General features: G+C 36.3%; 1 protein-coding gene across 2 annotated transcripts in view; it reads left to right on the top strand.

Annotated features, from left to right (window-relative positions):
- EVC2 (EvC ciliary complex subunit 2) overlaps positions 1-12808 on the top strand; it is a 209632-nt gene that overhangs the window by 176598 nt on the left and 20226 nt on the right. For both annotated transcript variants that reach the window (XM_007496745.3, XM_007496747.3), the window contains 2 exons: positions 10258-10472; positions 10970-11057. In XM_007496745.3, the coding sequence (XP_007496807.3) occupies positions 10258-10472; positions 10970-11057 (303 nt within the window). The remainder of the gene's footprint in view (positions 1-10257; positions 10473-10969; positions 11058-12808) is intronic.

A 12808-nucleotide genomic window follows, 5' to 3' on the forward strand; every position in this document is an offset into this window, starting at 1 on the left:
GGGGACAGTGTGATTTTTTTTCCTAATGCATAGATCTTGCCATGCTATTTTGATAAAATTCTTTGACATTTAAAGCTTTCAAAGAAATATGGCTCCAAACTACTTTTCTGGACTTATTACACTCAAGGAGCATCTTCTCCTTGAAGCCTTTCCTCACTTCTCTTCTACTTATCAGTGCCCTCTTCTCACATAATTACTTTATATTTGTTGTGCAAATACATACACAGGTTGACTTCTATAATAGAATGTAAAAACCTTGAGGCCAGTGACTGTTTCATTTTTCTCTTTTTGTTCCTAGCATCAAACAGAACCTGGCACAGAGTAGGCACTTAATGAAATTTTGTTGGTTGATTGTCCTACTTATGTTTAATGGCTGACAATGAAATTAATACATTTGATCTCAGTACCTCAGCCATCTGCATCATAGGAGAAAGTGGAAATGGTACTGAAGAAAGTAAAATTAGAAAGAGTAACAGAGGGGCAGAAAGGTGGTACAATGAATGGAATTCCAGGCTTGGAGTTAAGAGTCACATAAGTTACTAAGTTCCCAAGTTCCATCCTAAGTTCAAATTCTGGCCTCAGACACTTACTGGCTGTGTGATGATGGGCAAGTCACATAACTTTGTTTGCCTCAGTTTCTCATCTATAAAATAAGATGGAAAAGGAAATGGCAAACTATTCCATTGTCTTTGCCAAGAAAGCCCCAAATTGCAATTTGACATGATTAAAATGACTGAATAACAAGAAACGTATCCAGACTAAGTGCCCAAAGAATAAAATGATGCTATTGACAACATAATTTTGAAAGCATTTGGGAATTGAGTTATAATATATTCAAAGAAAGAAGCTCAATGATTGGGAAAAATCAAAGATGTTATTACTAAACCTCTTCAAAAAGATTTTAGAGGATGTCAGTAATTTCTTAGGAACATGACTACTCTCTTACACTTATAAAATCTTTATGATTTATTGAGGGTGGTCTTGACAAAGATATGAGAAGGAATAGTCAAACTTTTGTAAATGATTCTTTTCTGACCACATCTTAAAAGTAGCACAACTGACTAAAAAGTGTAGATATAAAATATTCCACTCTATTGTTATGCAATTTTTAAAAATCATTTGACCAGGTACAAAAACTATAGCCATGAAAGTTCTTCTCCAACCAAGTGTCACTCCATGCTAACTTGATAGAAGTTCTGTGATAGAGGCAACAACAGAAATAACTATGCTGTACAATCCTCTTGACTATTGACATAAATTGGTGTCATAAAACATTGAGACATATGCTTGCCAAAATATGTGTGCTAGTCAGGAAAGCCCAATTTTTCATTTATTCATTTATTTATTTTACAACATGCTTCTAGTGCTGTAATCTGGCAGTGAATCATGGGATACATCAATCTCCATAGAGGCAAACTTTCAGGAAACAGAAAAGGAAATACAAGGCTGTGGATGATTATGAGGAGACGGAGGCATATTACCTGAGGTGCTTTAGCATAAGCAATATGGTCTAGAATGCATCTAATTAAAATAATTAATAAATTATATGCTCCTGACCTGGGCATATACAGGACACAAGTGGACAGGTGAAATGAAGGAAGATCCTCACAGAGTATCCATTCTAGGTCAATGGGCTCCTGATTTTTTTTAATGCCATGGACTCCTTTAACAATCTGGGGAAATCTATAGTTACCTTCTCAGAATAATATTTTCAAATGTACAAAATAAAAAGACAGAATTTTAAAAGAAATCAATCATATTAAAATGTATTAAATATTTTTGAAGCAAGTTCAAGGGTTCCAGGTCAAGAACCCTCAAATTAGAGTTTGGGGAAAATAAAAATGTAATTTTTCCTATCTATATTTACAAACCCCTTGAAATTTATTCATAGATTTCACAAACCCCAGGCTAAGGACTCTTGGAATAGGAGAAAACATGTACAAATATAATTATACTCATACACACACAAATTAATTTTATAAGTTGAAGCTGAGAAAATTAGACTAAGCTTCTTGTAGAATGTGACATTTAAGATAGGTTGTAAAGGAAGCGAAGTGTTTCCAGAGGTAGAAAATAGAAGGGAGAACAATCCAGGCATGGACTACAGTATGTTTCTTTTTAAAATATAAACAAGGGATGTGAGAAAGAGCATGCAAGATGCTTTGACTAGGCTGAAGTGAGGAGGAAAAGTAATAAATCATGAGCCTGGAAAGACAAGTGATAGATAGCCTTAAGTGCAAAACAATGTTTTCCGCATCTTTAAAATCTGGATAAAGGTGGTTGTGGGAAAACAAGAACATTCTACAAACCTTAAGTAAGGGCTTTAGATGTGTGAACTGTTAATGTTATTATTTATCCATTATCCTAATACCTGCTAGATCTACTTTGTAAAGTTGTCTTGAAAGAGATAAAAGGTATCAAAACAGTATGAGGAATGGTGTACAATATTGATAAGGTTATATAGTAAATAGAGTGCTGCACTGGAGTAGAAAGCTGAGTTTGAATCCCTTCTATAATTTAGAGTTGTAAGATGGGGCAGAAAGGTGGTAGAGTGGATAGAGTTCCTGTTTGGAGTAAAGAAGACCCAAGTTCAAAGCCAGCCTCAGCTACTTAGTAGCTGGGTGATGTTGGGCAAGATACAACCCTGTTTGTCTCAGTTCCTCATGTATAAAATGAGCTTGAGAAGGAAATGGCAAGTCATACAGGTATCTTTGCCAAGAAAAACTCAAATAGAATCACAAAGAGTTGGACAAGACTGAAGTGACTCTAGAGTTGTATTGCAATAGTCTTGTCATTTAACCTTCACTAGCCACAGTTTCTACATCTATAAAATCATGATCATTTGGCAGAACATTGTCCTGGTAGCCAAGAAAGCCTGCATATGGTTGATTCATAACATCTGTGGGACCTGGACAAGTTAGACAGCTCTGTAAAAGTATCTGTTGGAGAGCTATTGCTAATCTTTATGGGTGAATGGAGTTTCTTTAAAGGAGTTCCTCATACCAATGAAATCATAGATCTGATGAGAAGCAATAAGATTTGCATTAGCTATCTCATGGAGTTTTATGGGATAAGTGCCTTATTCAAGGTAAAATTGTGTAAGAAAAAGCATTATTAATGTGCTCTGCAAATTGTGAAGCTCCATGCAAAGAATGCTTTTATTCATGCTTAAGATTTGAATTTAGGTCTTCTGATTCCCATTTCTTTCTCTTTATAGAACACTAAAGTATCTACACATGATTATCAATAGTCAGTAGTTGGGGCAGCTAGTAGCACAGTGGATAGAGTTCCAGAACTGGAATTAGGAGGTCCTGGGTTCAAGTTTGATCTCAAACACTTCCTAGCTGTGTGACCCTGAGCAAGACACTTAGCTTCATTGCTTAGCCCTTGGTGCTCTTCTGTCTTAGAATTAATACTGAGAAAGACAATAAGGGTTTTAAAAAAAAGTCAATAGTCAACAAATATTCAATAAGCTTTTATTAAGCAAGTGCTAAGTTCTGGGGATGCAAACACAAAGAGACAGTAGCTGTCCCCAGGGATCTTATAATCTAGTCCTTTTTTTAAAAAAAATCTCTCATTCAAGTCTTAGACTTGAACTGAGTATCTGTTCCAAGGCAGAAGAGTGGTAAGGGCTAAGCAATTAGAGTTAAGTGACTTGCTCAGGGTTACTCAGCTAGGAAGTGTCTGAAGCTAAAATTGAACCCAAGTCCTCCTGACTCCAAACCTGGTGCTCTATCCACTGTGCCACCTAGCTGCCCTGCTTACGATCTAATTGTATAATGAATTAAACACTTTAAGAAGACTTTGATAACCAGACCTGGACATGCTATTAATCTTCAAATTGCTTGGATTTCTTGAAGTAATTTGTTAGTATAACACATGCATTTTCAAATTTGTTTTAAACCTTATTTGAGAAATATTTTAAATGTCATATTTACAGTATGTGCACAGCAGATGACACTTAATAAGCCCTGAATTAGATGCAGCTGATACTCATCACCCAGTAATTTAAATCAAAGAAAACCTAAAGTATTGGATTTTATTTAATTTTACAATCATCTTGCAGCTTCATGGGGGTCACTCTGTCACTTATTGTGTGCTTAACCTTAGAATTTAATCTTACTTTTGGAGAGAATATTGAACTTAGTGACAGAAAAAGATGGACTAGATTTACCAACTTCATGACCTTAGAAAAAATCCCTTCACCTCTCTTGGCCTTAGGTCCCCCATCTGTTAAGTAAAGGGGTTCTCCAAGTTTTCTTACAGCCACTAATCCCTTGAGATTATCATTATTCAACTCATATGCTTTGGACTGAGCCTAGTACATAGCAAGTGATTAATTAATGCATGTTGACTTGTGCCATTTCTTTAGGAAGATAACTTTAGTGTAGTAGGAAGAATACTGAATTTAAAGTAAAGTGCTTTGGATTTGAATTCCAGCCAATGGCACATCCAAGCTATGGCACTTTAATTAAGTTATTTCCTCCCTCTCTCAGCCAGTTTTCTCATCTTGAAAATGGAAATATTAATCTTTTTGGTATCAACCTCACGGGGCCATTTTATCATAAAAGATCAAGGGATTAAATATCTGAAACAATGAATAAACTATAAACCACTATATAAATAATAACTCTTACTATTTTGTTATTTTTATAATGAATTTTCTATCAATGAAAGTGAGCCATGGAGATTACAGTCTTTAGAACCTTAAAACTGAATGTTACTTAGGGGCGTTCAAAGGAGTACATAGTAGATAGGATCACATAGAGAGCAAACTGTTGAGTCAGAATTTGAATCCAGCTCTTTTAAGACTCCTCATTCAGTGCCATGCTCCATCTACTGATCATTCTCAGATACTTAAATAAATCTGGTATTTCATCAAAATGGTGATTCTGCTTGCAACTGATCCATGACTGTTCCTCTTATACAAGTTGGGTCTATGTTTTTCCATGAATCTCTGAAAATAAGGAGCTTAAAAATCTAATAAAGGGCATGTAAATACCATAAGATATATACAAAGTAAATTATGGCAGTATTTTTTCATATTCAGATAAGCAATGTGATTGTAACATAGAAATTATTTTATTATTAATAATAATTACAATAATAATAATGAACACTTAGTACTTACTAGGTTCTCTATAAACATTATCTTATTTGATCCTCACAGTAACTCTGTGAGTTAGATGCTCTTACTAGCCTCATTTTACAGATGAAGAAACTGGGACAAACAGATGTTTTCACTTGCCCAAGGTCACACAGCTGGTCATGGTCTGAGGCTGGATTTGAACTGAAATTTGCCTGACTCCAGGTGCAAAGCTCTACCCACTGTCAGCGTCCTATTCACTATGTCACCTAGCTGCCTCCCAGACAAAATTCTCTCATGAAGCACTGAGATCTTTTAGCTGGGTGGGTCAGGGAAGACTTCCTAGGGGATGGGGCACATGAGCTGAGTCTTGAAGGAAAAGAATCGTCAGAGGCAGAGAAGAAGACAGTATATATTCTAGTCAGAAGAGCCTACACAAATGCATGGAGATGGAAGCAGGAAAGACAAGATTTAGGAAATACTTTAAGAGTGTCATTTGCCAGCACAAGTTAGATGAAGGAGAATATTAGAAATTCAGGAAGGAAAGGGAAAATGCTGCCAGATTAGGATTATTTCTGCCTAAATCCATTACTCTCTTTTCACGTAAACTGTGTTTTTAATTTTCTTTTCATTCACTAAACTTACTATATAGCAGGTGAAGAACTGCAATGCATTTTCCCCACTAAATTTCCTGTAGAAAAATAAATTTGTTCATTTTTTCCATTGAAAAGGTTTTTTTTTTTCATTTTATTTCCTTCCACTGAAAATTAGATGGAAAAAATGTCACTATCAGGAGACATGGGTTTGGATCTTGTTTCTGTCATAAGTAAGGAAGAGATATCAGAGACTCTGGGATGATTGCTTAAAGCTCTCTGAGCTTCAGTTTCCTTTCCATAAAATAAGGAGAATAACACCTATTTCATAAAAATATTATATTATAATTGTTTTATGTGTTGTATATGATATAAAATATTTCATTAATAAGTGACAACATAATTATAATATTAATTTCTAGTTAGTATTAACTAGGTAATATATTATATATTAGATAATTATTATATATTAAAGAATAAGAAATTAATATTACAATAATTGCATATTTCACAGGATTACTAAAATGACAAATACTCTAGGCAGTGACTCTAAAGGAAATAGATCTCTGTTGCCTCATATTGACTGAGAAAACTACAAATTAACATTATCATTGTGGTATTGCATTTGTATTTATCTTGTTAAGCATTTCCCAATTATTTTTTAATCTGATGGGAAAGCACTGGTGTTTTTTGGAGGTGCAAAAAGTTAAGAGTTCTCTGTAAGACATACTATACTTTAGAAATCAGAGAATTCTATGTATGAATTTTGATGATTATGATGATTGCTATCCACTTGAGATCATCATGGGTTTTAAAGCTGCAAGGGGCACTGGAAATTAACTAGTCCAAGCCTCAATTTGACATATGAGGAAAATGAGATCCAGAGAGTGACTTATTCAAGACCACTGAGCTAGTAAGCATCAGAAATCAGATTAAATTTCTCAGAACCTCTAACTCTTAATACCATGTTATGGCTAGTCCACACTGTGATGCCTCTCATGGAGAGGATATATAAATCAAAAATATAAAAAAGTAACAAACCATCCCTTTCCCTTCAGGGCCTTTCTATGGATCCACTTGTATAGATAACAGATAAATAACACTCTTCTTCCCTTTCTGACACCATGAAAATGGTATTTGGTTAATATTTAAATTTAAAAATAGCTTTTGACCAACAGAGCTGTTAGTGCTGACGTTTCCCAACAACCCCACATACTGACAAATACATAATTTGAAACAGTCCACCCAGGGCTACTCAAGGCATCATTAGTGGGAGTGTTTTCCCCATTAAGTCTCTTTGGAGGATCGAGCCTAGCCAACTTAAAGATTTATAGAACATTTCTCACCACATACCTAACAAGTGTCTGGAATAGGGTTTGCACTTGAGTCTTCCTAACTCAAATCCTGCACTCTCTCCACTACACGACACTTTTATGACAACTTTAAGAAACTATTTTTATATCATCTCTGTTAGGTAGAAAATGTCAACATTAATATTTAATAATGGGGGGCAGCTGGGTGGCTCAGTGGATGGAGTCAGGCCTAGAGACAGGAGGTCCTAGGTTCAAATCTGTCCTCAGACACTTCCCAGCTGTGTGACCCTGGGCACGTCACTTGACCCCCATTGCCTAGCCCTTACCATTCTTCTGCCTTGGAGCCAATATTGTCTCCAAGACAGAAGGTAAGGGTTTAAAAAAAATTAATAATGAAGAAACTGAGGCTCAAGGAGATTGATCAATTTACCCAAAGACAAATTAGAAAACAGTAGACCCAAGACTTAATCCTTGATCTGAGTTGAACATTAAAGTCTTTTTCCATCTAATCTCATTACTGTTATTAAACATTCCACTTGAGAAAGGCTTGGCATTTGGAGGATTTCAGGAATGAATACTGGTTTCAGGGAATCATGTGAGGCACCCAAGGATAACATAACCACCATTATTTATATCTCCAAGAGGTTAGGAAGGGGATATGACATCTGACTCATTGCATTTGAAATACTGTATATTTTAAAGTTCCCTCAGGTTGATGTATTATAAATGGAAGTAGAGAGTTCTCTTTACAACCATCTGGTCTCTCTTAAGAGATTGCCCAAGAAAAGGAATTTAATTATAACAAAAATTTGAAAAAAAAATAATGCAAACAATTCTGTATAGTAAATTTGTTCTCAGCAATCCCAACTAGACTGAAACTACATGTTACTGGAGATCAGAGACCGTGTCTTTTCTTCTTTTCTTTCCAACATCACATGAATCCTACAATAGGAGCCCTTCTTGCACCTTTTAGGACCATCCAGAATTTGGCCTTTGTAGGACTTATAGAAAAATCCCATTTTTAAAAAAATGAAAAGAAAAAAAAGAAGAAAAATCCCATTTGAATCATGACTCATGAAATTTTCAGGTACCATCCCTTGATATTGATAGTGACAAAGTAGATGCATATTTCAATAAAACTTTATAGTTATAAAACCCTTTATAGTCATTATTTCATTTGATCTTCCCAATAACCTTCAAAATGAAATAGATAGCTTGGGTCTCATGATTCCCATTTTGTAGATGGAAAAAAAAAGATTTAGACTATTTCAGTTCCATAAACATTTATTGTATTATCCTCAAAGAACTTACAATTAGATAATATTGAAGGCAGCAGGGCAACCTAGTGTACAGAGAACCAGACCTAGATACCAGAGATCCTATGATCAAATTTGTCCTTAGACACTTCCTAAATATATGCCCCTGGGCAAATCACTTAACACAATTACCTAGCTCTTACTGCTCTTTTGCCTTGGAACCAAATCTATTCTAAGACAGAAAGTAAGGGTTGTTTTTTTTTTTAACAGATATATACACCAATATCAGGCCAACTTTGAAAAGTTTAAATAAGAGATCTAGAGTGGCATAGCTAGTTTTAAGATGTAGAAAGAGTCAGTTCTCTGACTTGAGAATAGCAAATGTAACATGTCATTCATTGTACTTCTAGCATGTGTCTGAGCACATGTGGTATTCAGGAAAGATTAGTACCTCTGGTGTAAGGGCTTTCAGGATCGTTTTCAAGATTGATTCCCTCCTCTTGTGTTCACCTGCCACCTAGCTCTCACTGGTGACTCTAAGAAGCTGTCATGTGAATGGTAGCTTCATCCTGGTAAACTGTGTTGGGAGGCTGGCTAAACCAGAGCTTGGTTAGACATTGAAGATAACAAGATCATCCACTGTATCTTGGGCTACCTTCAGGCATCCTCTCTTGCCACTGGACTTAGATGATTTGGAAAGAGAGGGTAAGGCTTATGGCTTTGTATGGCTCTGCCTCTAATTCTTGCATGAGTCAAAAGTCATCCCCAGTGATGTCATTTTGGCCCTCTTTGAGTACAAAGTACAACAACTTAGCACTTAGCAGAGTGCCTTGCACATAGTAGATACTTGAAAAATGCTCTTCAGTTAATTCATAATTGAGTAAGCACTTATTACAGATTTACTTATATTATTCTACACTAGTGATAAAAGTAAAAAGACAAAATGAAAAATGGTTCTGCCCTTAAGGAGCTTATATTCTATTGATGGGACATGCCAGGTACACTAATAAATAAGTATAACACATGTATAAAACCATTTTTAAAAACCATTTGGTCTTCTAAATTATCTAGCACTGAAGGTAAGCCTCAAAGGAAACAACTCAGAATTAGGAGTAAGCACTTAGAGGATCAGTTATGGTAAGCGAAGGCAAGGATGGGAAAAGGCAAGACAAAAATGGAAGTGCTAGGAAGTAGGCCAATATAAGTTGGTCCCAACATTTAGAGGTCTTTGACATCCAGGATAGGAATTTTTTTACTAATGTCACACAGCTAATAAGTAGCAGAGATGGGACTAAAACCCAAATATTATTTCTATTAGATTATGCTTCTGAAGTATTACAGGATCAGAAGCTTAGAAACCTAGATTTTAGTCCTATTTTTGCTAGGAACTGTGTGATTGCCCCTAGGCCTCAATTTCCCCATCTGTAAATAAGAGCGAGCTTCAAGATTTCTCAAGACTCCACAAATCTTTGTTGTTGCTGTTTTTCAGTCACATCTGACTCTTCATGTCCTCATTTGGTATTTTCTTGGCAAAGATACTGGAGTGGTTTGCCATTTCCTTCTCCAGCTCATTTTACTGATGAAGAAGCTGAAGTAAATAAGGTTAAGTGACTTGCCCAGGATCATACAGCTAGTACCTAAGGACAGATTTTAACTCGGGTTTTCCCATTTCCAGGCTTGGCATTCTATCCATCATGCCAGATAGCTGCCCCTTCTATGAATCAAACGAGTTTTGGGACCTGTTTGCCATTAGCTGTGATGAGAAAGAATAGCTATAGAACTCCAGACAACAAACCCACAGATATTTGCATCTCCATCCAGATAGTCAGATCATGTACTCATCCTAGCAATTAAATAGGGATTTGTTTGGGCTTGGTATTGATTGTTCATCTGCCCCTCTGTCCAGTGACCAAGTGTTCCAAGCACTTTGCTCCCTCACAACAGAAAATCGCCTCCCCCCCTTCCCCAAGATGATTCATTGCTTTTCTCCTCTGGGCGGCTTACTGTAGGAGATTGAGGAGCTCGATAGGAAGCTGGAATATGAATTGGTACACAGAGAGACTGTGCTGCAGCAGCAGGCCATCATGAACAGACAGCAGTGGATTTCTGAAGGACTTGGCCTTTTGAATGAAACTGGAGAAATGAATTCAGAAAGGCAGATTTCTGCTGTGTTGTGGCAAGCCGTGACAAAGTCTCAGAAGGTATTAGAACTTCATAATCAAAGGTAAGCTGTGACAAGGTATGTTTGAGGGACATTGGGAAGTGACATTAAAGATGCCCTAAAATAGCGATTTGTCTCTGGAGGTAGTGATTTCCTTGTCCAGGGAGGTCTTTGCGTTGACACTGGATGGCAATAATATAGAAAGGGATCTTGTTTTGCCTGAGAGGTTGAACTAGTTTAGGTCCCTTTAATTAGAAGTCAGAATGTCTGCAGAATGTTTTGGAGTTTTGTTCATAAATCCCAGACCTAAAATAGAAAAGTTAGATCTTTCTAGACCTTGTCGATCTGATTCCATGATGGAAAATTGTATTATGAATTTAATCAATGTGATTAAACAAACATTTATTAAGCACTACTATGTTCTAGGCAGTTGGGGTACAAAGACAGACAAAATGGTCCCCATTTTCCAAGATAATTTCATGAAGTTTCTTTTTCCTTTTGTCTTCCCATGGACATATCTGTATATAACTGTATCTAATATCAGACTGTTTTTACATCAGTTTAAGGGAAGAACAGCAGAATAGCATTGTGCTTGAAGACTTGCTGGAGAACATTGAGATGGACACCTTTTTGACCCTCTATAATCAGGTAAATTACATATTTCCTCCTACAATGGAAAGTTCACAGATGATTCTCATGTGAACCATGGCATAAAAAAGAGTGGGGACAAAAGTTTGAAAATCTCTCCAGAATTCTCATTCTAGGGGGCAGATGGGTGGCTCATTGGCCTAGAGATGGTAGGTCCTGGGTTCAAATCTGGCCTCAGACACTCCTCAGATGTGTGATCCTGGGCAAGTCACTTAACCCCCATTGCTTAGCCCTTACTACTCTTCTGCCTTGGAACCAATACACAGAATTGATTCTAACATACAAGATGAATGTTTAAAAAAAATAGAATTCTCATTCTAGTACCCAAAACCAGAAAAGACTTCCACTTGGTTCCAGATGTGTCACTTGCATTTCATCAAACATTTAGTACAACTACTACATGCCAGTCACTGTCCCAGGTGCTGAGTATGTAAAGACAAAAGATAGGCCCTGGTATCAAGGAAATTACACTACATTGGGAGCCAAGGATGGGGGTTGGGAGTTACAATGGGCACCGAAAAGTATACATAAATATTACACAGTAATTTCAAGAAGGAGGAGAACACTAATAACCATGAGCATTAAAAAAGATCTAATGGGAAGTCACCTTTGATTTGTGCTTTGAAAGATTACTAAGGACTTCGGGGGATAAGGTCAGTTCTCTTCCTGAAACATAAATGCTTTCTTACAATTGCTAAAGAACACACATTTCTGAGTCTGAATCCCATTCCAGTTTGGAAGGTCTACTTATTTTTTCCTATGCATTTTGGTGGAATTACAGTATTTAAATAATTAATTTAAATTGGAGGTCAGTCTGATGTGATTTCAATGGCATTCAAAATAATTCATACTGACAAAATTAAAACATTAAATTAGATAATTTTGACATTTTATAAACATCCTTTAACCTTTATTTTAAAAAATTTATTAATGCTTTTTTTTCTATTTCAAACATCTCTCAAAAGCCTTCACTCATTATACTCTCTATATGGGTATATTTCTGTGAGAGTCAGTGACAACAAAACTATCCAATATAGCAACACATTTTAGGCTGATAAAATATGTAACATTCCACACCCAAAGTCCTCACTTTCTCTTCTGTGAAGTAAGTGTGATCTGACATTCATCACAGGGGAAATTTTAGATGACAGAACACACAATGTTAAAAGTGGAATGGTTTTTATGATAAAGGACCTAGAATGCTGAACTGGATAGGATTTAAGACTATTAAAACAGAAAGACTTTAGAACAGTAATCTCAAAAGTGGGGCTCTGACCTGACACCAAGAAGTCATGGAGGCTTGACCCCATGGGAACATCTCAGTCTCCCAGTGATAGCCAGCCATGACATTTGTTTCTAATATAATTATATCCACTCTGATCCATATCATTCCTCTACTCTAACCCTCTCTTTCCAGTTCAAGCTATCAACTCCTCTCTTCCAGGCTTATTTTTGGCATCCACATCAATAACTACACAGTTGATATTGGAACAATCCCATGCCCTTTTAGCATAATCACTCTGCCCTCATCCCATTCCATTACCTCATGGCTACCTTAGATGCCCTTTGGAGTACAGTGCTTGGAGCATTGATTGATAAGGGACCTATTCTTGCTTTGCATTTTGGTTGGCACAGACCGAATCTGTGAATATGTTGAGACAGATTTCAGATGCCCTTATCTTTCCGTCCGAACCTATATCTCCAAACTTTCCTATTACTATCAAAAGACTTTCTCTCACCTCCCAAATCCA

This window comes from Monodelphis domestica, chromosome 6, assembly GCF_027887165.1.
Source record: "Monodelphis domestica isolate mMonDom1 chromosome 6, mMonDom1.pri, whole genome shotgun sequence".
Lineage (NCBI taxonomy): Eukaryota > Metazoa > Chordata > Mammalia > Didelphimorphia > Didelphidae > Monodelphis > Monodelphis domestica.